Source organism: Coregonus clupeaformis, chromosome 16, assembly GCF_020615455.1.
Source record: "Coregonus clupeaformis isolate EN_2021a chromosome 16, ASM2061545v1, whole genome shotgun sequence".
NCBI classification, from domain to species: domain Eukaryota; kingdom Metazoa; phylum Chordata; class Actinopteri; order Salmoniformes; family Salmonidae; genus Coregonus; species Coregonus clupeaformis.
Genome location: NC_059207.1, coordinates 12,739,060 through 12,766,982, shown reverse-complemented (window position 1 = coordinate 12,766,982; position 27,923 = coordinate 12,739,060). Strand labels below are relative to the sequence as shown.

At 44.4% G+C, this 27,923-nt stretch overlaps 1 protein-coding gene across 1 annotated transcript in view; it reads left to right on the top strand.

Moving 5' to 3' along the window:
• LOC121584445 (cotranscriptional regulator FAM172A homolog) overlaps positions 1-27,923 on the top strand; it is a 281,345-nt gene that overhangs the window by 96,669 nt on the left and 156,753 nt on the right. Inside the window, exon 7 of the mRNA XM_041900328.2 lies at positions 18,435-18,650. Coding sequence (XP_041756262.2) covers positions 18,435-18,650 — 216 coding nt within the window. The remainder of the gene's footprint in view (positions 1-18,434; positions 18,651-27,923) is intronic.

The following is a 27,923-nucleotide window of genomic DNA, read 5'->3' as shown; positions in this document are numbered from 1 at the left end:
TAACCGCTCCCCTCTCAGAATCAGCTCCCCTATCTTCATTTGCAGGCAGCTGACAGCTTCTTTCACTTTTCTTTGTCAAGTCTTTTTCTCTCTCTCTATTTTTTTCCATGCGTCCCTCTCCATCTGCTTTCGCTTTTGTTTGCTCCGGTCCTCTCTCATCCCAACTTGATAATGAGGAATGTGGTGTGACCCTGACCTGCATCGGCATGGTTACGACCCCTGACCCTACCATGTGACCCCCAGTCCCCATTTTGACAGCTTGATTAATTACCTACTGTTATGATTTATGAGAAAGCGGTATGTAAAAATAATAGACAACAGGTGGTATTAAAAAAAAAAAAGTTCTAGGGGTGTTGGTGTGATGGGGTGGTTATTTTACGACTGCCTTGAACAGTTAATTGCGTTCAACCTCTTTCTGGGAATGTCCGGGGTTAATAGGAAAATGTCTGCCACTCCCTGCTTGGTTTATTTTGTTGTTACAAGGAAGACTCGTCTGCATGCGTGTGCACGTGTATTCCCCTCTGTAGAGGATCAAGGGGATTCCAGCATATTTGCGTAGCTCCATGTGTGTGTTCACAAGCATGTACTAAGCCATGTGTTAAGACACTGGAAAAGGCTCTGTATTACAAGGACACCCACACGGTGTTGGTTACCATGGTGAATCTCATGTTCCATACAGCTAGCCTGGTGCATACACTTACTACTGCAGAAAGCAAGCTACAATTTGCTTTCCTACAGTTTTTTGTGTGGACACACACACACAAACACACACCAAACACACACACAAAATCAACAATCCCGGCAGGACCACCAACCCCCCCTCTCAGGCCACAATAACAGGGCAGAGGTCAAGGGATTCTACTTTAACCCCTAACCCCTAAAGGTCACCCAGGGCCTGTGGTGTTCACTAAGATTAATACCCGGACACTGGGAGCTTATTATTCAGCACAGACAAGGAGCCGCTCACACCTCTAGCCCTAACATACCTGCCCCTAGCCCTAACATACCTGCCCCTAGCCCTAACATACCTGCCCCTAGCCCTAACATACCTGCCCCTAGCCCTAACATACCTGCCCCTATCCCTAACATACCTGCCCCTATCCCTAACATACCTGCCCCTAGCCCTAACATACCTGCCCCTAGCCCTAACATACCTAGCCCTAACATAACTGCCCCTGGCCCTAACATACCTAGCCCTAACATAACTGCCCCTGGCCCTAACATAACTGCCCCTGGCCCTAACATAACTGCCCCTAGCCCTAACATACCTGCCCCTAGCCCTAACATACCTGCCCCTAGCCCTAACATACCTAGCCCTAACATACCTGCCCCTAGCCCTAACATACCTGCCCCTAGCCCTAACATACCTGCCCCTAGCCCTAACATACCTGCCCCTAGCCCTAACATACCTAGCCCTAACATAACTGCCCCTGGCCCTAACATACCTAGCCCTAACATAACTGCCCCTGGCCCTAACATAACTGCCCCTGGCCCTAACATAACTGCCCATAGCCCTAACATACCTGCCCCTAGCCCTAACATACCTGCCCCTAGCCCTAACATACCTGCCCCTAGCCCTAACATACCTAGCCCTAACATACCTGCCCATAGCCCTAACATACCTGCCCCTAGCCCTAACATACCTGCCCCTAGCCCTAACATACCTGCCCCTAGCCCTAACATACATGCCCCTAGCCCTAACATACATTTGATCCCCTGCTGATTTTGTACGTTTGCCCACTGACAAATAAATGATCAGTCTATAATTTTAATGGTAGATTTATTTGAACAGTGAGAGACAGAATAACAACAACACAATCCTGAAAAATGCATGTCAAAAATGTTATAAATTGATTAGCATTTTAATGAGGGAAATAAGTATTTGACCCCCTCTCAATCAGAAAGATTTCTGGCTCCCAGGTGTCTTTTACACAGGTAACGAGCTAAGATTAGGAGCACACTCTTAAAGGGAGTGCTCCTAATCTCAGTTTGTTACCTGTATAAAAGACACCTGTCCACAGAAGCAATCAATCAATCAGATTCCAAACTCTCCACCATGGCCAAGACCAAAGAGCTCTCCAAGGATGTCAGGGACAAGATTGTAGACCTACACAAGTCTGGAATGGGCTACAAGACCATCGCCAAGCAGCTTGGTGAGAAGGTGACAACAGTTGGTGCGATTATTCGCAAATGAAAGAAACACAAAATAACTGTCAATCTCCCTCGGCCTGGGGCTCCATGCAAGATCTCACCTCGTGGAGATTCCCTGCTGATTTTGTACGTTTGCCCACTGACAAAGACATGATCAGTCTACAATTTTAATGGTAGGTTTATTTGAACAGCGAGAGATAGAATAACAACAACAAAATCCAGAAAAACGCATATGGAAAATATTATAAATTGATTTGCATTTTGATGAGGGAAATATGTATTTGACCCCTCTGCAAAACATGACTTAGTACTTAGTGGCAAAACCCTTGTTGGCAATCACAGAGGTCAGACGTTTCTTGTAGTTGGCCACCATGTTTGCACACCTCTCAGGAGGGGTTTTGTTCCACTCCTCTTTGCAGATCTTCTCCAAGTCATTAAGGTTTCGAGGCTGACGTTTGGCAACTCGAACCTTCAGCTCCCTCCACAGATTTTCTATGGGATTAAGGTCTGGAGACTGGCTAGGCCACTCCAGGACCTTAATGTGCTTCTACTTGAGCCACTCCTTTGTTGCCTTGGCCGTGTATTTTGGGTCATTGTCATGCTGGAATACCCATCCGCGACCCATTTTCAATGCCCTGGCTGAGGGAAGGAGTTTCTCACCCAAGATTTGACGGTACATGGCCCCGTCCATCGTCCCTTTGATGCGGTGAAGTTGTCCTGTCCCCTTAGCAGAAAAACACACCCTTAGCATAATGTTTCCACCTCCATGTTTGACAGTGGGGATGGTGTTCTTGGGGTCATAGGCAGCATTCCTCCTCCTCCAAACACGGCGAGTTGAGTTGATGCCAAAGAGCTCTATTTTGGTCTCATCTGACCACAACACTTTCACCCAGTTCTCCTCTGAATCATTCAGATGTTCATTGGCAAACTTCAGACGGCTCTGTATATGTGCTTTCTTGAGCAGGGGGACCTTGCGGGCACTGCATAATTTCTGTCCTTCATGGTGTAGTGTGTTACCAATTGTTTTCTTGGTGACTATGTTCCCAGCTGCATTGAGATCATTGACAAGATCCTCCTGTGTAGTTCTGGGCTGATTCCTCACCGTTCTCATGATTATTGCATCTCCACGAGGTGAGATCTTGCATGGAGCCCCAGGCCGAGGGAGATTGACAGTTATTTTGTGTTTCTTCCATTTGCGAATAAATGCACCAATTGTTGTCACCTTCTCACCAAACTTTGTCGATGGTATTGTAGCCCATTCCAGCCTTGTGTAGGTCTACAATCTTGTCCCTGACATCCTTGGAGAGCTCTTTGGTCTTGGCCATGGTGGAGAGTTTGGAATCTGATTGATTGATTGCTTCTGTGGACAGATGTATTTTATACAGGTAACAAGCTGAGATTAGGAGCACTCCCTTTAAGAGTGTGCTGCTAATCTCAGCTCGTTATCTGTATAAAAGACACCTGGGAGCCAGAAATCTTTCTGATTGAGAGGGGGTCAAATACTTATTTCCCTCATTAAAATGCAAATCAATTTATAACATTTTTGACATGCGTTCTTCTGGATTTTTTTGTTGTTATTCTGTCTCTCACTGTTCAAATAAACCTACCATTAAAATTATATAGACTGATCATTTCTTTGTCAATGGGCAAACGTACAAAATCAGCAGGGGATCAAATACTTTTTTTCCCTCACTGTATATAATATACACAAGTATGTGGACACCCCTTCAAATTAGTGGATTCTGCTATTTCAAATCAAATGGTATTGGTCACATACACATATTTAGCAGATGTTATTGCGGGTGTAGCAAAATGCTACTAAACTCTACAACAGCCACACCCGTTGCTGACACGTGTATAAAATCGACCACATAGCCATGCAATTTGCATAGACAAACATTGGCTGTAGAATGACTGGTACTGAAGAGCTCAGTGACTTTCAAAGTGGCATCATGATAGGACCTTTCCAACAAGTCAGTTCGTCAAATTTCTGCCCTGCTAGAGTTGCACTGTAAGTGTTGTTATAGTGAAGTGGAAACGTCTAGGAGCAACAACGACTCAGCCGCGAGGTGGTAGGCCACACAAGCTCACAGAACGGGACTGCAGAGTGCTGAAGTGCGTAAAAATCGTCTTTCCTCGGCTGCAACACTCACTAACGAGTTCCAAACTGCCTCTGGAAGCAACGTCAGCACAATAACTGTTCATCGGGAGCTTCATGAAATGGGTTTCCATGGCCGAGCAGCTGCACACAAGCCTAAGATCACCATGCACAATACCAAGTGTCGGCTGGAGTGGTGTAAAGCTCGCCGCCATTGGACTCTGGAGCAGTGGAAACGCGTTCTCTGGAGTGATGAATCACGCTTCACCATCTGGCAGTCCGATGGACAAATCTGGGTTTGGGGGATGCAAGGAGAACGCTACCTGCCCCAATGCATAGTGCCAACTGTAAAGTTTGGTGGAGGAGGAATAATGGTCTGCGGCTGTTGTTCATGGTTTGGGTAGGCCCATTAGTTCCGGTGAAGGGAAATCTTAACGCTACAGCACACAATGACATTCTAGGCGACTCTGTGCTTCCAACTTTGTGGCCCAAAAAAAAAAAAAAAAAAACTGTTTGGAGAAGGCCCTTTCCTGTTTCAGCATGACAAAGTCCCCGTGCACAAAGCGAGGTCCATACAGAAATGGTTTGTCAAGATCGGTGTGGAAGAACTTGACTGGCCTGCACAGAGCCCTGACCTCAACCCCATCGAACACCTTTGGGATGAATTGGAACGCAGACTGCGAGCCAGGCCTAATCGCCCAACATCAGTGCCCAACCTCACTAATGCTCTTGTGGCTGAATGGAATCAAGTCCCCGCAGCAATGTTCCAACATCTAGTGTAATGCCTTCCCAGAAGAGTGGAGGCTGTTATAGCAGCAAAGGGGGGAACAACTCCATATTAATGCCCATGATTTTTGAATGAGATGTTCGATGAGCGTGTGTCCACATACTTTTGGCCATGTAGTGTACCTGCCCCTAGCCCTAACATAACTGCCCCTAGCCCTAACATACCTGCCCCTAGCTCTAACATACCTGCCCCTAGCCCTAACATAACTGCTAGTCCCCCCATAACTGCTAGTCCCCCCTCTCTCCCCCTGCCTCCCCACTCTCTCCCCTGCCTCCCCCCGCTCTCTCCCTGACTCCCCACTCTCTCCCCCTCCCTCCCCCTCGCTCTCCCGCTCTCTCCCCTGACTCCCCCCTGACTCCCTCTGACTCCCCCCTCTCTCCCCCTGACTCCCCCTCTCCCCTGCCTCTCCACTCTCCCTCACTCTCTCCCCCTTACTCCTCCCCTGCCTCCCCCTCTCCCCCTGCCTCCCACCTTCTCCCATTGCCTCCCCACTCTCTACCCCTGCCTCCCCACTCTCTCTCTGCCTCCCTCTCTCTCCCTCTGCCTCCCACTCTCTCCCCCTGCCTCCCCCTCTCTCCCCCTGCCTCCCCACTCTCTCCCCTGCCTCCCACTCTCTCCCCTGCCTCCCACTCTCTCCCCCTGCCTACCCACTCTCTCCCCCTGCCTCCCCTTCTCTCCCCTGCCTCCCCACGCCTCCCACTCTCTCCCCCTGCCTCCCCACTCTTTCCCCTGCCTCCCCCACTCTCCCCCCTCCCCCTCCCCCTGCCTCCCTGCTCTTTCTCCCCTGCCTCCCTGCTCTCTCTCCCCCTGCCTCCCACTCTCTCTCCCCTGCCTCCCCACTCTCTCTCCCCCTGCCTCCCCACTCTCTCTCTCCCCTGCCTCCCCACTCTCTCCCCCCTGCCTCCCCACTCTCTCCCCCCTGCCTCCACACTCTCTCCCCCGGCCGTCTCCCCCTCTCGGCTGCAAGGCTCTGATTTATACATTAAATAGTTGGACAGGAAGATAGGGAGGCACCTATCATTCCATGATCTATATCTCCCCTTGCCCTCATTAAAAATGGATGTGCATGGTGTGGAGAGGACAATATAGAATATATAAATCACAATGCTAATGGTGTAAGCATGGAGAATGGGGATTAGTATTTATTTCCCACTAGCCCTATACCTCAGTGTGTCTTTATCTCTGTATACTGTGGCCTTACTGCTACGTGCTGTATGCCTGTGGACCTCAGGTACAATCTACTGTACATGCACTTACTGTAGATGAATGATTTGCTACTGTTCTAGTGCCATACGAGGTAGGTTCTCCGTGTAGAAAAAAGAAGGAAAGGAATTGGTACACAATAGTAGGTCTTTGTAATTAGAAGGTGCTCTTTGGTAAAAGGGGTAAATTGGTCATCAGAAAGGAGGACCAAGGCACTCTTCATATAATTAATTTAAATCCTGTTATTTGTATGGCACATTCAATGGAACCAAGATTTTAAAACTCTGACTTGTTTCAAAAGAAGACTGAACATTGATGACCAATTTACCCCTTTTACCAAAGCGCATCTTCTATCTACAAATAACTACTATTGTGGTTCTCTAGCAGATGAGTAAGAATGTCTCACCCCGTGTTCAAAAATGGCCTTTTTTCCCTTCATTCAGATTACAACCTCTTACTTTCGGTTATTTGATAATGAAATAATCTCCAAAATATCACTATTTTTAAAATAAGCAAAAGAAAGCTGTTTGCAATTTCAGTTTAATCCACCAGAAAATACATAATAAATATCATAACAATTATTATGGTTGAACTCAAATATACTAATTGATTTTAATATAATCTTTGTAAATAATATCATAGATATGGAGTTATGTCACACATGCAATTAACAAAAATATATTGAAATGTCTGCTCTACCCAAAATTACAAGCAACTGATTGCAGCATTACTGCAAAAATGGAGGAGGCAAGTGGAAAGGGGAGAAGGTAATGAACTTGTCTGTCGGCCCTGCATTAAATACCAAAATTGGCTAAAGAAAATGGTGATAAATAAGAAAGTATACTCGTTTCATTTAAGGACCAACAAATTGACAGCTGCACCATACAGGTTGCAAAATAGTTGGGAGGAGATTTTCGATGTATCGATTCCATGGAACATGTTTTATGAACGACGCTGGATTCAAATTGAGATTTTTTCCATTTAAATGATTATACAACATCCTTGCAACCAGTATAATGTTATATATATGGGGGATACAACCATCCCAGCTCTGCAGATTTTACTGCAAAGAGACAGAATCATTAGATCCCTTGTTTTGGTGCTGCTCATATGTAGCTTGTTTTTTGGTCGCAGTTCCAGGATTGGCTGAAAAAATTCAACATTTCCTTGGAGCTAACTCTGCAAATAGCAAATAGTCAATCGATCAATAATATAATAATACTCTTAGAAAATATGCTTATCTTTCATTTACAATCTGTAGAAACTATGACAATAGAAAGGTTCAGAACATTTGTGAAACATCACAGCACAGTGGAAGAATATATGGCAGCTAGAAATCAAAACTGTATGGTCTTCAGAGATAGATGGAAGGGGTGGAGAGTAGCTGAAGGCTGGGACTAAAAACAAACAAAAGATAACTAATTTAAAATATACTGTCCGTGAAATGTATGCACTATGTATAAGCTGAGGAAAAAAACCGTTTACATATTAATTGTGTAACATTTACTTGCACAATCGACGTCTCTGACAAATTCCACCTGGCCGGTGATTAATGAAAACTACAACTCCCTTCAGCCCAGCATCCCATATAGTTCTGGACTTCATTTCTCTTGTGAATGATTTGATTTCTCTCTAAAGAAAACTGGAACTAAATGGAATTCAAGTAATTGAACCGACGTCGGTTAATAACCGAAAATAAAATGAAATGTCAGTTAATCGCTCAGCAGTAAGTTTTAAAGCTAGTTTCCTGCAAATTCTGCACATTTTGTCATGGGGCTGAGAGAAAATGTAAAATGTTTAAGCAAATTTCCTGCAATTGTACACAGCCCCTGCCTCCCCCTCTCTCCCCCTGCCTCCCCCTCTCTCCCCCTGCCTCCCCCCTTCTCCCATTGCCTCCCCACTCTCTCCCCCTGCCTCCCCTCTCTCTCCCCCTTCCTCCCCACTCTCTCCCCTGCCTCCCCTCTCTCTCCCCCTTCCTCCCCTCTCTCTCCCCCTTCCTCCCCACTCTCTCCCCCTGCCTCCCCCTCTCTCCCCCTGCCTCCCCACTCTTTCCCCTGCCTCCCCACTCTCTCCCCCTGAGGATACGCAGTTTTAAAGCTAATTTTCTGCAATTACATCATTTTTATTTAGGTGATTGTTAGTTCTCAAAGATGATCTTGTTTAATAATATATTGCTCCTTTATCTTTTCTACATACTTTATATCTGGTTTAAGTTTACACTGAAAACATTTTACCATCCTGAAAAAATAAATAAAATGTGTTTTACAAAGACTGCATTTGTGGTAGCCTTTACACAACCACAGTCTGTGTATGTTGAAATGGATGGATCTTACCATAGTGTGGTTCAATGGTCCATGTTGGTGGTGTTCCTTGCCCACACCCTGAAGAAACAGCAGTAGTTTCATTACTTTATCCATTCTATTAAAAACCGAGACTATCAGACCGAGTGAAAGGGTTGAGAGGGCCTCCGGGGATGTGGCTATCTTCTCTGGTGTCAACCAGCCTCTACTGTAGCTAACAACATGAAAGGAAGCTAAATTAAGCACAGTTACTGAATGGAATCATCCAGGAGACATATAAATAATTGAGATGTGAGGGAGCCTTTGCGTTGCGTCGAGTGTGTTGTGCATATCGCTGTTGTGCGTGCGTGCGTGCGTGCGTGCATATGCAGAGGTGCTGAAAATAGATGGGAGGGAGGGAGGGAGAGAGAGAGAGATGCCGAGGCACAGGGGATATGAAACACTCCTATTCTCTTCACTTCCTGCTCAGGAACGCTCCACTTTGAACTCATGTATAAATATTCAATTGGCCCTGTAAACAATATCTAAATGAGCACAAATCCAAGTCAAGGTTAAACTTCCTTGTTTCTCACTCGGAACATAACTATATGCCTCGTTACAAAAGTTTACTGTGGATTAGGACCTGCCCTAGCTATGCTAATTTGTATCATTAACATAATGATGATCACAGAGACTAGTTATTAAAGTGGCATTGAATTAACTGTATGTACAGTAATAAAATATGTTGTACGAATACACCTGCTTTCTATTAGACAACAAGTTTGGTTTGTGAGGTGTGAGTGAGTGATTATCTACTTGGGACAATCGTGTAGATAAGTCTCCCCCGCCTTGGTCTCAGTTAGACATATTTGTATAAGGGCTGGTGATGGGGCATGTGTTTGAGAGAGGGGTAGGGGTGTGTGTATGTGAGCAAGAGAGAGAGGGGTTGGGGTATAGAAGGGCTGGTGGTGGGGTTGGGGGGACTGTAACAGTGCTTTGCTAGCTGTGTGGTATCTAGGAGAGAGGAGAGGGGGATAATGGGACCCTGAAAAACCCCTTGTGGAGCCGGAGACCGACAAGGTCAAACAGAGCAGGGGTGGCCCCGAGAGAGAGGGGCCTCAGCCCAGGAAGGGCCAATTTCATATGACAGAATTTATATTCCCGCATGCACCACCACCAGGGCCCCTCATGCTTCTCTATGGGCCGCTACAAGAAGATCTCGGGTCGTTGTTTCTCTTTCTGTGTTACACTATATACTGAATAGGAGGGGTCGGCAACAGGCGGCCCGCGGGCCACAAGGTTAATTTAGGAAATCTGTTCCCAAGTATTCACACAAATAAACCAAAAAAGAGACGTGATCATGTCTCAATGTAATCAAGGTATGAAATGATTGTTATTTTCAAATACAATCTCTTTTTTTGGCTTAGTTGTGGTCAATTTGAAGTGTAAAATATATTATAATTATTTTCCGGACATCTAATTTGTATCATTAACATAATGATGATCACAGAGACTAGTTATTAAAGTGGCATTGAATTAACTGTATGTACAGTAATAAAATATGTTAATATTGATAATTTTTGCCCGATAATTTTCCAAGTTGGTCTTTTCACTGTCGCCTTGGTGCCTTGTTCAGATCTCCTATCCCCAGTGTAGCCTCCAGACATGTTGCCGCCATGTCTCCCTCCCTCGCCTTCTGATTGGTTGGACAATGCCGAGCTCCCCTTTGCCCTCTGCCTGTCAAGCCATGACAGCCAATCACGGGAAGGCTATCACATAAACAAGGAAGTATAGCCGAAGGTGTCGGAATAGGGAGTGTCAGCTGCCCTGATTCTAACACAAGAATAACCCCTCAATAGGGAGAAGAGAGTTGCCAGTGATATCTGATACTGTAGCACGTGATCACACACTATTTAATTCAGATACCGATCCAAACACATATTGTATTTGTATCTATTATGGATCCCCATTAGTTCCTGCCAAGGCAGCAGCTACTCTTCCTGGTGTTTTATTATGGATCCCCATTAGTTCCTGCCAAAGCAGCAGCTACTCTTCCTGGTGTTTTATTATGGATCTCCATTAGTTCCTGCCAAGGCAGCAGCTAATCTTCCTGGGGTTTATTATGGATCCCCATTAGTTCCTGCCAAGACAACAGCTACTCTTCCTGGGGTTTATTATGGATCCCCATTAGTTCCTACCAAGACAGCAGCTACTCTTCCTGGGGTCCAGCAAAATTAAGGCAGTTATATAATAAAACATTGCAATACATTCACAACATAGTTCACAACACATTAAGTGTGTGCCCTCAGGCCCCTACTCTACTGGCACATATCTATAACACATATCTATCACAGCTATGCAATGCCATAGTATGTACATTTATACACACATCTACCCAAAGCACACGCACTAAAATATATATTTTTCTTAAAACACACCCACATTCACCTGTGACTGCTGTCAGCCTTGCTTTGTACCTGTCAAGAGCCCGGAATTTTTCTGTGCCCGAAGCCGTGCTCGCTGCATGAGAGCTCTCACATCAAAGCCTCCCAAAGCTACACACACACACACACACACACACATACACATACACACATACACAGACGACACACGCCCGTCCGGCCGCCTCTCTCCACTCACACACATTAGACACATTTCATTTCATTGCCGCCCCACTGGAAAAACAGAGCTAGCGTAGTCTTAAATGGATAGCCTATTTTCTGTTCCCTTCCTTTAAACGATGCCACTGACAAGGCAGACAATGGTTCATTACCGTTCTACTGTCTCACAGCCAAATAGAAGCAAGTCTGACCACATACAGTGGGGAGAACAAGTATTTGATACACTGCCGATTTTGCAGGTTTTCTTACTTACAAAGCATGTAGAGGTCTGTAATTTTTATCATAGGTACACTTCAACTGTGAGAGACGGAATCTAAAAAATAATCCAGAAAATCACATTGTATGATTTTTAAGTAATTAATGTGCATTTTATTGCATGACATAAGTATTTGATCACCTACCAACCAGTAAGAATTCCGGCTCTCACAGACCTGTTAGTTTTTCTTTAAGAAGCCCTCCTGTTCTCCACTCATTACCTGTATTAACTGCACCTGTTTGAACTTGTTACCTGTATAAAAGACACCTGTCCACACACTCAATTAAACAGACTCCAACCTCTCCACAATGGCCAAGACCAGAGAGCTGTGTAAGGACATCAGGGATAAAATTGTAGACCTGCACAAGGCTGGGATGGGCTACAGGACAATAGGCAAGCAGCTTGGTGAGAAGGCAACAACTGTTGGTGCAATTATTAGGAAATGGAAGAAGTTCAAGATGACTGTCAATCACCCTCGGTCTGGGGCTCCATGCAAGATCTCACCTCGTGGGGCATCAATGATTATGAGGAAGGTGAGGGATCAGCCCAGAACTACACGGCAGGACCTGGTCAATGACCTGAAGAGAGCTGGGACCACAGTCTCAAAGAAAACCATTAGTAACACACTACGCCGTCATGGATTAAAATCCTCCAGCGCACGCAAGGTCCCCCTGCTCAAGCCAGCGCATGTCCAGGCCCGTCTGAAGTTTGCCAATGACCATCTGGATGATCCAGAGGAGGAATGGGAGAAGGTCATGTGGTCTGATGAGACAAAAATAGAGCTTTTTGGTCTAAACTCAACTCGCCGTGTTTGGAGGAAGAAGAAGGATGAGTACAACCCCAAGACCACCATCCCAACCGTGAAGCATGGAGGTGGAAACATCATTCTTTGGGGATGCTTTTCTGCAAAGGGGACAGGACGACTGCACCGTATTGAGGGGAGGATGGATGGGGCCATGTATCGCGAGATCTTGGCCAACAACCTCCTTCTCTCAGTAAGAGCATTGAAGATGGGTCGTGGCTGGGTCTTCCAGCATGACAACGACCCGAAACACACAGCCAGGAAAACTAAGGAGTGGCTCCGTAAGAAGCATCTCAAGATCCTGGAGTGGCCTAGCCAGTCTCCAGACCTGAACCCAATAGAAAATCTTTGGAGGGAGCTGAAAGTCTGTATTGCCCAGCGACAGCCCCGAAATCTGAAGGATCTGGAGAAGGTCTGTATGGAGGAGTGGGCCAAAATCCCTGCTGCAGTGTGTGCAAACCTGGTCAAGACCTACAGGAAACGTATGATCTCTGTAATTGCAAACAAAGGTTTCTGTACCAAATATTAAGTTCTGCTTTTCTGATGTATCAAATACTTATGTCATGCAATAAAATGCTAATTAATTACTTAAAAATCATACAATGTGATTTTCTGGATTTTTTAAATTCCGTCTCTCACAGTTGAAGTGTACCTATGATAAAAATTACAGACCTCTACATGCTTTGTAAGTAGGAAAACCTGCAAAATCGGCAGTGTATCAAATACTTGTTCTCCCCACTGTAGCTTTATCACAGGCAGTTCTTCATGTGGTCCAATAAAAGCCAATGCGTGGTTTGAAATTCCCCATCATTGTTTCCCATTGGCGCAAAGCATTTGAGTTGTTATCCTTGGTCGTTATGTATATCTGGGGGTTTTTGCGGACTGATTTGATCCATTGATAGAGAGGTGAATAAGATGTATAATGCGTGTGTGAGGAGATGTCAGGCTGAGACGCAGCGCGACGTTAGAAGATGACGGAGGGAATAGAAGGATTGCAGAGCAGGGCTTCCTGAGCGGCGGCCATTGTTGTGCTATCTGAGGGGAGTCGGCTGGTCTCCGACAGGCCAACAAAGGAGCACTAAAGAGTGTCCGGAGCAAGGTGACGGGAGTGCACCCCCCTTGGAGGTGCCGGGGTGACCCCTCTGACCGCTGCCCTCTGGGCCAGAGCTCTGTGTTGCGCTGGCACAGGGCATGCAGGGGCATGGGAAGGGGCCTGTGTGTGTGTAGTGTGTGAGGTGAGAAGCTTATCCTGCACATCACTGCATAAAGGCACACTGACCCAACATCAGTGTCCACACCAAGCTAGAGCGTGAGATTTTTAAAAATGCTGACAGACAGGCAATTGAAACAATCAAGACCAAAGTCTTTGTTTCTACAGCGTTAGCTAGTCAAGGATTATAATTATGCTATTAATAATATTAATAAATAATACTTTCATAATAAGTTATTATAATAATATAATTGTATATTTTAGACCTTGTACTTACAGTTAGCATTTACATAAAATATTTTCGAACCTTCAGAATAATGAATGAGTTAACACTAGGGACCCCCCTTTGAGCCAATGAGCAGTCATTTTTACTCAAACAGTCTAACAGTTTCATAAATACAATTCATACATGCTATTGGAAAAGAAATATGATTTGCTTGTGTTCATGAAGGTCTTGGGTTAAATCAGAATACAAAATATATATATATATATATATATATTTAGTTCAAAGAACACTAGCATTTTCATTAGTTTATCTTACTGTAGGCTATCTGTTACTGCGTGCTCATGTGTGGAGCGCTTGGAACAGTACTTGTTCTTGGAAAAAGTTATATTTGAAATAAAGCTCATTGCTGACATTTTCAGAGTTATTTGGCAATGGTAAGTAAGGGTTTTGGAAACCTCAGAATCTGCACTGTTTGATACTATATAAAAATTTAAATGTCTTACCTGCATGTGACTCAGTAGGAGGATTTGAAAAAGTCAATTTTTTGAGCTCCGGGGAAAAAACTGCTTATAACACAAATTCTGTTTGATATCGAAATTCTTCCAACATACATGTGTTAAACAAACTTATTTAGGACAAGTCAAGGACAGAGGGGATGCATGACTATAAACATTTAAGAGATATTTGAAGTTTAAATTCATATTGAGTCAAAATTACTCACCTTGCTCTTCTAGTGTTAATACACTAACAAATCCCTTCACTTTAGCCTCTTCACTCTCTCCCCTCTTCCCCCTCTTTATTCTCTATTCCCCCTCTCTTTACTCTCTCCCCTCTCTTTACTCTCTTTACTCTCTCCCCTCTCTTTACTCTCTCCCCTCTCTTTACTCTCTCCCCTCTCTTTACTCTCTCCCCTCTCTTTACTCTCTCACCTCTCTTTACTCTCTCCCCTCTCTTTACTCTCTTTACTCTCTCACCTCTCTTTACTCTCTCCCCTCTCTTTACTCTCTCCCCTCTCTCCCTCTCTTTACTCTCTCCCTCTCTTTACTCTCTCCCTCTCTTTACTCTCTCACCTCTCTTTACTCTCTCCCTCTCTTTATTCTCTCCCTCTCTTTACTCTCCCCCTCTCTTTACTCTCTCCCCTCTCTTTACTCTTTCCCTCTCTTTATTATCTCCCTCTCTTTACTCTCTCACCTCTCTTTACTCTCTCTCCTCTCTTTACTCTCTCCCCTCTCTTTACTCTCTCTCCTCTCTTTACTCTCTCCCCTCTCTTTACTCTCTCTCCTCTCTTTACTCTCTCCCCTCTCTTTAATCTCTCCCCTCTCTTTACTCTCTCCCCTCTCTTTACTCTCTCTCCTCTCTTTACTCTCTCCCCTCTCTTTACTCTCTCCCCTCTCTTTACTCTCTCCCTTCTCTTTACTCTCTCCCCTCTCTTTACTCTCTCCCTTCTCTTACTCTCTCTCCCCTTTCTTTACTCTTTCCCCTCTCTTTACTCTCCCCCCTCTCTTTACTCTCTCCCCTCTCTTTACTCTCCCCCTCTCTTTACTCTCTCCCCTCTCTTTACTCTCTTTACTCTCTCCCCTCTCTTTACTCTCCCCCTCTCTTTACTCTCCCCTCTCTTTACTCTCCCCCTCTCTTTACTCTCTCCCCTCTCTTTACTCTATCCCCTCTCTTTACTCTCCCCCTCTCTTTACTCTCTCCCCTCTCTTTACTCTCTCCCCTCTCTTTACTATCTCTCCCCTCTCTTTACTCTCTCCCCCTCTCTTTACTCTCTCCCCTCTCTTTACTCTCTCCCCTCTCTTTACTCTCTCCCCTCTCTTTACTATCTCTCCCCTCTCTTTACTCTCCCCCTCTCTTTACTCTCTCCCCTCTCTTTACTCTCTCCCCTCTCTTTACTCTCTCCCCTCTCTTTACTCTCTCCCCTCTCTTTACTCTTTCCCCTCTCACCCCTCTATTTACTCTCTCTCCCCTCTCTTTACTCTCTCCCCTCTCTTTACTCTCTCTCCCCTCTCTTTACTCTCTCACCTCTCTTTACTCTCTCCCCACCTCAAAATGTATTTGCTGCTGGACAGAACAGGGTCAGAGACACATGGAGAGACACAGAGACCAATGTTTGCCTTACACCGCTGAGACCTTTCTCTGTTGACACAAATTATGGTTTCCGACTTGATGGAGAACCCTTGGCCTTTCTGCACATGTCTCGGATGCTGGGGACACAGGTCCCCTTCACAGTAATGTGCTTTAGGGTGACTGGGCACCAGTAAGGGTTAGCCACCATTAGCCCAGGAAGGGCACATAGGGCTAGCATTAGCTCAGTAGGCCTAATGTTGTTAACCCATGAACGCTTTGCCCTATGTGCTGTGTGGGTCTGAGGCATAGGGATGGATGGGCTGAACACTTATAAGGGTTTTCTGTGGAAGGGACTCTCCCTTTGTCAATCTCGCTCATACACTATCCATCTCCCCCTTTCTTTTGTTTTTATCTCTCACTCTCTCTTCCTCTTTCTGTCTCCCTCCATCCATCCATCCTAACCCTTTGTCTAGTCCATTCTCTCTCTCTCGCTCTCTCGTTCCTCATCTCGATTCAGAAGAAGACAGTGTTTCCAGTCAGTTTTCCAGCCTGCCACCAGTGGGCAGTGGCACAAAGCCTGAACGGACCTCTTCTCTTCTCCTCTCCTATTCTCTCCTTTTCCTCTTCTCTCCCATCTTCCTCTCCTCGTCCTCTCCTCCTCCATGGAGGCTGTGCCAACAAAGACAGCCCCAGGCCTGTAGCTGAGCTGAGCCTCTTTAATAGAACCTGGCCCATTACTTTATCCCTCCCCCCTCTCACTGCAGATAGCTATTATGCCCAAAAGAGGAGAAAAAAAGCCAGCTCCTTCCCTCCCAGCTCCGCTCCAAGCCCAGGTGGTGCTGGTGCCGTGCTGGGCCGTATGTGCAGCACGAACGCACGGGAAGAAAGCTCACTAATTCCAGAGCCAACAGCCTAAGGAACTCCTCTAGCTAAAGAATCCCATCCGCTTTCTAATAAAGGGTTCCTAATTAAGAATTGCCATCGACGTGTGTGGTTCGACGATTTATATACATTTATTGTATAATATGTAGACTAATGGTTTTTATAGGATTGTCCATTAGATTAATTTTTTAACTTTTTACAAATGGTGTTGTTTGAGTTGTTATAATGAACCGCTGTGAGTGATTTACCTGGGATAGTGTTCCTTTAGTTTTGTAATGTGCTTATTATTTATGTAGAAAATAAGAAAAACAAATATCTTTAATTTTAATTAAGTTTGTTTAATTTACCAACCTCTCCTTTTGGTCTTAATATTGTGTTTCAATTAATTCATACTTCACATTCTATTTTACATCTTCCTTAAAGGTCTCAGCTGATTTGAAAAACTGAGTTATTTATTTAATTGAGTAGTTTTTAATTCACAATATTTTTCTAGGAGTTTGAGTGTTAGTGTCAAAGATTTAGTTAAATAGTTATGACCTAAAACACAGAAATAGATCCTAATATAGTAAGCCCTTTAATTTATACTATAAAATAATTATATCATTGTTTATGAAAGTACTCGCACTGCTGCAATTTGTTCAGATTGGTCTAATTTGTTTTAGACTATCTGAAAGTTTGATTCTAATATGCTTAGGGAGAGGAGGGGGCTCTGGCTAAATGAGTCGGTCGTTGAGAGGGTGTGAGAATACGAATAATTTGATAATCTGGCGACGTATGAAAGTGTGATTTTGCTGTTGTCAACACACACCAGGTGTAAAGGCAGGTTTGACGTCGATGGGCGGAGGAGGGACACACACATTGTGTTAACACTTATTAAAAAGGAGGAGACATGCTGCCGTGTGTAGACAAGGTGTGTGATGGCGACTCGGGGAGGAATCAGAACAACATTTCCTCACTAACTCCTACACTCGTCTTCTAAAAAGCCTTTTTGACAGGACAGGTCTGCCTGTGTGTGTGTGTGTGTGTGTGTGTGTGTGTGTGTGTGTGTGTGTGTGTGTGTGTGTGTGTGTGTGTGTGTGTGTGTGTGTGTGTGTGCGTGTGCGTGTGTGTGTGTGTGTGTACGTGTGTGTGTGTGTGTACGTGTACAGAGGGAGAGTGGGTGAAATGCAGCCAAAGTGGAACAGGAATCCCTCCGTTTCCTGCTTTAGTTTCACGGTGCTTGGGATAATAAACACACTTAATTAAAAATGGCCTCAGAGTTGGAAGAAGTCACTTCCAAAACTTCCCCAGACCACAATATATTCTGCCTTTTTCAATTCACAGGAACTTTGTTCCCTCCTTGTTATTGCCCTATCTTAATTTTACAGCATATCTTAACAATTCGAATTTGTTTACATTCATTCAAATGTTGTTTCTGTTATTTATTTCACATGTTATCGTCACGAAACATTAATTGCTGTGTACCTTATCCTATTTTACTTGTGTTTGTTAGTAAGTTGCTAAAACAATGGATATAAAGTTGATCCCAATTCAATAATAACACACATGCACACACACATACATGCACACACTCATGCACCCACACACACTGATGTATGCATCGGCCCTAACTCTTGAGTTGAGTGATGGAGGGATCAATTAAAAGTTGAACGGTAAGTGACAGACACATGGCCTTTGGACTCACTAAGTGCTATTCACTGGCTAAGACCCCTGTCACTGAGTTCTAATCACACACACACACACACACACACACACACACACACACACACACACACAGTCACAAGTGTGAGTCAGAGGCAGATCTGTGGACTCTCTAACAAATGTGTGTGTGTGTTCTTGTGTTGTCTTCTAGGAGGGCTACGGTGTGATGGTGCTCAACCCCAATGAGAACCACCTGGAGGTGGAGAGGCCGGCCAAGCCCACCCCCCTGCCCTCCTCCGAGGCCTCGGACGAACCCGCCGAGAAGAGAGAGCGCAAGGACGACCGGGAGGGCAAGAAGAAGAGGGACTTCTACGAGAAGTACCGCAACCCGCAGAGGGAGGGAGAGACAGAACAGATCCCCATACGGGTGAGTGAGGGAGGGGTGGTGGAGGAGGGGAGAGGGGGGAGGATGGAGTAAGAAAGCCATAGACAGGGGTCTAAAAGACGCGAAAAGGGAGGTGGATGGGTAGAGTTGGGGATCAAGGGAGTTAGAAAGAGAGTGATAGATAGATGCAAGTGTAGAAAGGGTTGTGGGCGGGGTTGGGAGAGAGAGGAAGGGAGGGAGGGTGGAGAGAGAGAAGGAAAGAAAGATATGCTCTCTAGTGTGGTCAGGCTGTGTGTGGAGTGTTTGGCCATGCTCCAGTATGCTCTCAGTGTTAACCACATGGCACTCTCTTCCTAACTTCCATCCTTCTCTCTCTCTCTCTCTCTGTCTGTCTGTCTCTCTGTCTGTCTCTCTCTCTCTCTCTCTCTCTCTCTCTCTCTCTCTCTCTCTCTCTCTCTCTCTCTCTCTCTCTCTCTCTCTCTCTCTCTCTCTCTCTCCTCTCTCTCCCCCCTCTCTCTCCTCTCTCTTTCTCTCTGTGTCTGTCTCTCTGTCTGTCTCTCTGTATCTCTGTCTGTCTGTATATGTATGTATGTCTGTCTGTCTGTCTGTCTGTCTGTCTATGTCTCTCTCTCTGTATGTCTGTCTGTCTGTCTGTTTCTCTCTCTCTCTCGCTCTGTCTGTCTGTGTCTGTCTGTCTGTCTGTCTGTCTGTCTGTCTGTCTGTCTGTCTGTCTGTCTGTCTGTCTGTCTGTCTGTCTCACTGTCTGTCTGTCTCTGTCTGTCTGTCTGTCTCTCTGTATGTCTGTCTGTCTGTCTGTCTGTCTGTGTCACTGTCTGTCTCACTGTCTGTCTGTCTCTAGCTCTCTCTGTTTGTCTGTCTGTCTGTCTCTGTCTGTCTGTCTGTCTGTCTGTCTGTCTGTCTGTCTGTCTGTATCACTGTCTGTCTGTCTGTCTGTCTGTGTCTGTCTCTATCTCTCTCTGTTTGTCTGTCTGTTTGTCTCTCTCTCTCTGTCTGTCTGTCTGTCTGTCTGTCTGTCTGTCTGTCTGTCTGTCTCTCTCGCTCTCTCTTCCTCTCTCTCTCTCTTCCTCTCTCTCTCTATCTCTCTCTTTCTCTCTCTTCCTTTCCCTCTCTCTCTTCCTCTCTCTGTCGCTCTTCCTCTCTCTCTTATCTCTCTCTCTCTCTCTCTCTCTCTCTCTCTCTCTCTCTCTCTCTCTGGTCAGAGCAGCTTTGTCCCCTCACACTGTTGACTGCTGAAATTATTATCTCCCAAACACACACTCTGTGAACGCACACACACCCAGCGTTTTTATCATGGCTCATAGACATCTATAAATCAGACAAACACACGTGCACACACACCTCGGCCACCTTGCCATACTCTCAGACAAAATAAGGGAATATTTCAGTAATCAAAACAAATACAGCTGCCATGATGAGAAAAGGAATCAAAGGTTCCTCAATCCAGCCCTTCTGTCAAACCTAACACAAGTCGTTGAACGTCACGTCATCTTCAAGGCTTTGACCGCTTGTCCATCCACACAGACCTTGTCTCTCTATGTCCAACAGGCCCAGTGGAATAGAGTGAAGTGGACAGTTTGTGGGTTAATGTGTACAAGGTTATTTAATGTGCCCGAGAATGTGATAGGGGACTAGGCTCTTTGTCTCCTCTCAGTTGATGGCTGTAGCGCTCACACCAATGTGTGTATGTGTGTGCATATGTGCGCGTGTTTGTCCAAGCATTTGTACGTGCGTGCGTGTATGGTGGGTGTGCGTGTACATGTATGCGTATGCAGCGTGTGTGTGTGTGTGAGATGTCACTGTCGTCTCTGACAGGCCTAGTGGTCTCGGTGGGACTGACGGGCGGTGTGTGAGCTGTCAGCACTGCCTCTTTTCTCTCTGCCTGTCTCTCCTGACAGTATCTCTACACACACTAATATGGGCTCATTAGCAGTAGCCGATTAGCTCCCTCTGTCATAAAAGATGGCTTAAAGCCCCTTATCATAACTAACTATCTATCTATCTATCTATCATCTATCTCTCTCTCTTTCTCTCTTTCTCTCTCTCTCTCTCTCTCTATCTCTCTCTTTCTCTCTATCTCTCTCTTTCTATCTTTCTCTCTTTCTCTCTCTCTCTCTCTCCCTCTCTTTCTCTCTCTCTCTCTCTCTCTCTCTCTCTCTCTCTCTCTCTCTCTCTTTCTCTCTCTCTCTTTCTCTCTTTCTCTCTCTCTCTCACCCTCTCTTTCTCTCTCACCCTCTCTTTCTCTCTCACCCTCTTTCTCTCTCTCTCTCTCTCTCTCTCTCTCTCTCTCTCTCTCTCTCTCTCTATCTATCTCTCTCTCTCTCTCTCTCTCTCTCTCTCTCTCTCTCTCTCTCTCTCTCTCTCTCTCTCTCTCTCTCTCTCTCTCTCTCTCTCTCTCTCTCTCTCTCTCTCTCTCTCTCTCTCTCTCTCTCTCTCTCTCTCTCTCTCTCTCTCTCTCTCTCTCTATATATATATATATATATATATATATATACAGTGGGGAAAAAAAAGTATTTAGTCAGCCAACAATTGTGCAAGTTCTCCCACTTAAAAAGATGAGAGGGCCTGTAATTTTCATCATAGGTACACGTCAACTATGACAGACAAATTGAGAAAAGAAAATCCAGAAAATCACATTGTGGGATTTTTAATGAATTTATTTGCAAATTATGGTGGAAAATAAGTATTTGGTCACCTACAAACAAGCAAGATTTCTGGCTCTCACAGACCTGTAACTTCTTCTTTAAGAGGCTCCTCTGTCCTCCACTCGTTACCTGTATTAATGGCACCTGTTTGAACTTGTTATCAGTATAAAAGACACCTGTCCACAACCTCAAACAGTCACATTCCAAACTCCACTATGGTCAAGACCAAAGAGCTGTCAAAGGACACTAGAAACAAAATTGTAGACCTGCACCAGGCTGGGAAGACTGAATCTGCAATAGGTAAGCAGCTTGGTTTGAATAAATCAACTGTGGGAGCAATTATTAGGAAATGGAAGACATACAAGACCACTGATAATCTCCCCTCGATCTGGGGCTCCACGCAAGATCTCACCCCGTGGGGTCAAAATGATCACAAGAACGGTGAGCAAAAATCCCAGAACCACACGGGGGGACCTAGTGAATGACCTGCAGAGAGCTGGGACCAAAGTAACAAAGCCTACCATCAGTAACACACTACGCCGCCAGGGACTCAAATCCTGCAGTGCGAGACGTGTCCCCCTGCTTAAGCCAGTACATGTCCAGGCCCGTCTGAAGTTTGCTAGAGTGCATTTGGATGATCCAGAAGAGGATTGGGAGAATGTCATATGGTCAGATGAAACCAAAATATAACTTTTTGGTAAAAACTCAACTTGTCGTGTTTGGAGTACAAAGAATGCTGAGTTGCATCCAAAGAACACCATACCTACTGTGAAGCATGGGGGTGGAAACATCATGCTTTGGGGCTGTTTTTTCTGCAAAGGGACCAGGACGACTGATCCGTGTAAAGGAAAGAATGAATGGGGCCATGTATCGTGAGATTTTGAGTGAAAACCTCCTTCCATCAGCAAGGGCATTGAAGATGAAACGTGGCTGGGTCTTTCAGCATGACAATGATCCCAAACACAACGCCCGGGCAACGAAGGAGTGGCTTCGTAAGAAGCATTTCAAGGTCCTGGAGTGGCCTAGCCAGTCTCCAGATCTCAACCCCATAGAAAATCTTTGGAGGGATTTGAAAGTCCGTGTTGCCCAGTGACAGCCCCAAAACATCACTGCTCTAGAGGAGATCTGCATGGAGGAATGGGCCAAAACAGTGTGTGAAAACCTTGTGAAGACTTACAGAAAACGTTTGACCTGTGTCATTGCCAACAAAGGGTATATAACAAAGTATTGAGAAACTTTTGTTATTGACCAAATACTTATTTTCCACCATCATTTGCAAATAAATTCATTAAAAATCCTACAATGTGATTTTCTGGATTTTTTTTCTCATTTTGTCTGTCATAGTTGACGTGTACCTATGATGAAAATTACAGGCCTCTCTCATCTTTTTAAGTGGGAGAACTTGCACAATTGGTGGCTGACTAAATACTTTTTTTCCCCACTGTATATATATATATATATAATCTCTATCTCAGGCTTGCATTAGACATGTTCAGTATGGATAGTATTTTATGTAGTGAACTTACCGAAGTGATCTGAATGTTGATTGAAATACAACAGAAAAACAACAATTCTTAAATATGTTTATTTGGATGTGGCACTTTAATGCAGAAGTTGCTTACATATTTGCACGTGGGTACGTATGCACACACACACACACACACACACACACAGTATAAGACAAGGTTCAAGCCTCTTAAGTGTCATCTTCTTGTGTTTAAAAGATCTCTGATGATGACCTTGCGTGTGTGTGTTTGCGTGCGGGCGTGTGTGTGTGTGTAAGTGTTAGAGAGAGAGGTCAAAGCAGACAGAAAGAGCTGTGGGAGCCTATCATCAGAGAGATAAAGAGTCCATATTAATATCTTTATAAATATTTCAACTGGAATAGGTTTCACATAATTAGGAGACTCTTTCGCTCTGTCTCTCTCCCTCACTCTCTCTCTCCTCTCTCACTCTCTTTTTTCTCCTTCCCTCCCTGAAACCTTTTGCACTTTGTAATGCTAGCAGCATGAGATCGTTAGTGCAGTCCTACCCAAGGTTTTCCAATTCTGCAGGGGGCCATGCAATATTATTCACACTTTGACATTAGCCTGTAGTTGCTTTCCATGCGCTTGCATTATACATGGTGGATGACTAGGGCGCACGGACGGCATTGACTGACTCGGTGTGTCTGTGTGTGTGTGTGTGTGTACAAATTTTTTATGTATGATTTTAAAACTCAATATGAAGTACACCATCCATATTAGGGATGTTAACGTTTATTTTTTTATATATTTTTTTAACGTTTTTTTTTATTTTATCACCTTTATTTAACCAGGTAAGCCAGTTGAGAACAAGTTCTCATTTACAACTGCGACCTGGCCAAGATAAAGCAAAGCAGTGCGATAAAAACAACAACAACACAGAGTTACATATGGAATAAACAAAACGTACAGTCAATAACACAATAGAAAATCTATATACAGTGTGTGCAAATGTAGTAAGTTATGGAGGTAAGGCAATAAATAGGCCATAGTGCAAAATAATTACAATTTAGTATTAACACTGGAATGATAGATGTGCAGAAGATGATGTGCAAATAGAGATACTGGGGTGCAAATGAGCAAAATAAATAACAATATGGGGATGAGGTAGTTGGGTGGGCTAATTACAGATGGGCTGTGTACAGGTGCAGTGATCGGTAAGCTGCTCTGACAACTGATGCTTAAAGTTAGTGAGGGGGATAAGAGTCTCCAGCTTCAGAGATTTGTGCAGTTCGTTCCAGTCATTGGCAGCAGAGAACTGGAAGGAATGGCGGCCAAAGGAGGTGTTGGCTTTGGGGATGACCAGTGAGATATATCTGCTGGGGCGCATACTACGGGTGGGTGTTGCTATGGTGACCAATGAGCTAAGATAAGGCAGGGATTTGCCTAGCAGTGATTTATAGATGACCTGGAGCCAGTGGGTTTGGCAATGAATATGTAGTGAGGGCCAGCCAACGAGAGCATACAGGTCACAATGGTGGGTAGTATATGGGGCTTTGGTGACAAAACGGATGGCACTGTGATAGACTACATCCAATTTGCTGAGTAGAGTGTTGGAGGCTATTTTCTAAATGTTTAACTGTTAATCGGTTAGCCACCGAAAATGTATTTGACCAGTCATGCTTATCGGTCTATAGGTTAATTTGCTTAATTTAGTGGAATTACAGAGCCTATCACCTGACGGACAGCGTGAGAGCAACTCCTGAAAAAGCTGGTACTGGAGTGAAACATGCTTTTATAAGCCCAGTTATTGCTCAACACATAACAATTCTAAATACAATTGTGTGTTAAAAACTATTTTGATGGCCACAATTTAAAGAGCTACTATTTTTATTTGTAAATCTCAACTCGTAATTAAAGCGCATCTGCCATTCGCCATTCGAGTGCATAGGCTATAGTCAACGGTAGGCAAGCTACCAGCACGTCACCCACCACTTTGCAATGTGAGCTTGAGGCAGTATATTTGTTTGAAACTTGAACATTTTACTCTACTTCAAATAATGAGGAAGGTCTTACCTTGCTTCAAATTAGCCTAGCCAAAATCCAACCATAGAAACGTGGAGGCAATTCATTTATAAAGAATTACTCATGCCATTAACCAGCATTTCTCTCCTGTTCTACTGGTTTTCATATCAACTTTCTTTCGTTGTCCAGAACCCAAAGGCACAATCATAGTCATATTAGCAACCCATCCTAGTTGTTGCTATTAGAATCCCCCTCTTTCTACATTTCTAATGGAGATGTTAATCTCTGTCACATATTGAACCGCTCGCATTAGGTGCGCTGTTTAGAGTGGTGTTTTCCTGCGAATCACAGTTTGGCACATTTTTGAAAATTAAATTGTATTAGCTAATTTGCATGTTCAATAATAAGCTATATCCTTTTGACTGTAAGACATTTATTTTTATTTTATTTCATATTTTTTTTGTGGGGGGTAGATCAGCTTTAATATTGCAGATAGATTGTAACTTCCATCAATGTAATTGTCTGCGTCACTTCCAATCCCCCATGTGTTTTATTTTCGCAAAATATATATATATATATATATATATATATAACTGTAAGTCGCTCTGGATAAGAGCGTCTGCTAAATGACTAAAATGTGATATATATATATATATATATATATATATATATATATATATATATATATATATATATATATATATATATATATATATCACACAGAGTGGGAGAAAAAAGTATTTAGTCAGCCACCAATTGTGCAAGTTCTCCCACTTACAAAGATGAGAGAGGCCTGTAATTTTCATCATATGTACACGTCAACTATGACAGACAAAATGAGAATTTTTTTCTCCAGATAATCACATTGTAGGATTTTTTATGAATTTATTTGCAAATTATGGTGGAAAATAAGTATTTAGTCAATAACAAAAGTTTCTCAATACTTTGTTATATACCCTTTGTTGGCAATGACACAGGTCAAACATTTTCTGTAAGTCTTCACTAGGTTTTCACACACTGTTGCTGGTATTTTGGCCCATTCCTCCATGCAGATCTCCTCTAGAGCAGTGATGTTTTGGGGCTGTCGCTGGGCAACACAGACTTTCAACTCCCTCCAAAGATTTTCTATGGGGTTGAGATCTGGAGACTGGCTAGGCCACTCCAGGACCTTGAAATGCTTCTTACGAAGCCACTCCTTCGTTGCCCGGGCGGTGTGTTTGGGATCATTGTCATGCTGAAAGACCCAGCCACGTTTCATCTTCAATGCCCTTGCTGATGGAAGGAGGTTTTCACTCAAAATCTCACGATACATGGCCCCATTCATTATTTCCTTTACACGGATCAGTCGTCCTGGTCCCTTTGCAGAAAAACAGCCCCAAAGCATGATGTTTCCACCCCCAAGCTTCACAGTAGGTATGGTGTTCTTTGGATGCAACTCAGCATTCTTTGTCCTCCAAACACGACGAGTTGAGTTTTTACCAAAAATTTATATTTTGGTTTCATCTGACCATATGACATTCTCCCAATCCTCTTCTGGATAATCCAAATGCACTCTAGCAAACTTCAGACGGGCCTGGACATGTACTGGCTTAAGCAGGGGGACACGTCTGGCACTGCAGGATTTGAGTCCCTGGCGGCGTAGTGTGTTACTGATGGTATGCTTTGTTACTTTGGTCCCAGCTCTCTGCAGGTCATTCACTAGGTCCCCCCGTGTGGTTCTGGGATTTTTGCTCACCGTTCTTGTGATCATTTTGACCCCACGGGGTGAGATCTTGCGTGGAGCCCCAGATCGAGGGAGATTATCAGTGGTCTTGTATGTCTTCCATTTCCTAATAATTGCTCCCACAGTTGATTTCTTCAAACCAAGCTGCTTACCTATTGCAGATTCAGTCTTCCCAGCCTGGTGCAGGTCTACAATTTTGTTTCTGGTGTCCTTTGACAGCTCTTTGGTCTTGGCCATAGTGGAGTTTGGAGTGTGACTGTTTGAGGTTGTGGACAGGTGTCTTTTATACTGATAACAAGTTCAAACAGGTGCCATTAATACAGGTAACGAGTGGAGGACAGAGGAGCCTCTTAAAGAAGAAGTTACAGGTCTGTGAGAGCCAGAAATCTTGCTTGTTTGTAGGTGACCAAATACTTATTTTCCACCATAATTTGCAAATACATTCATAAAAAATCCTACAATTATTTTATTTTCTCAATTTGTCTGTCATAGTTGACGTGTACCTATGATGAAAATTACAGGCCTCTTTCATCTTTTTACGTGGGAGAACTTGCACAATTGGTGGCTGACTAAATACTTTTTCCCCCACTGAATGTCAGGCCAAGATGGTGAAAGGTACAGCAGAGTAACGTTCAGACAACATACATGCAACATACATGCAACATTAACTCTCTGTGTGTATTCATGCATCAGTATGAAAGAGATTAATCCATGTCTCTAAACGAAGACAGGGAGGGATGGAGGGAGGGGAGGAGCGGTGGATAGATAAAGAGATGAAGGGATACCCCACGATGACAGTCCTCTTTGGGACCATGCAGCACGGTGCCCTCTGCCCTCTGAACTGTGACCTTTAAGTCAGCGGGATGTTAGTTTATTTGGCCCCCTTTCTCAATCAACCCCACCCCTTCTCCACATGACTTATCTCATCACTGCACCTCCTCTGTCACTCCCCTGCTTGGAGTAAACTGTCACACATACAACGACACACACGAAGAGAGAGAGACACACACTCAGATACACACACACACAGAATGACGTACACACACACAGAGAGAGAGAGGGAAATGGAAAGGGGATACTTAGTCAGTTGCACAACTGAAATGTGTCTCCCAACACACACACACTGATTGAGAGTAGTATGCAGCTAAATGCAGGGGCGATGAAAAGGAGAATGGATAGGGTGATGAATGAGACAGAGACAAAGCCATCATATCCAGGAGGATAGCACTATGGTAGAAATGAGTTTTAGACTCTCTAATAGACCTCCTATGCTCATTAGGATAACAGCCCCCAAATAGGTCCCTAAAAGAGATCCTCAGGGGCTAAACTTCACCCTCTCCTGTGTGTGTGTGTGTGTGTGTGTGTGTGTGTGTGTGCAGGGCTGTGATGATTGTGAGGGTGTTTTTCTTCGTCACCCCTCTTAGTCAGGCTGGGTGGGGGA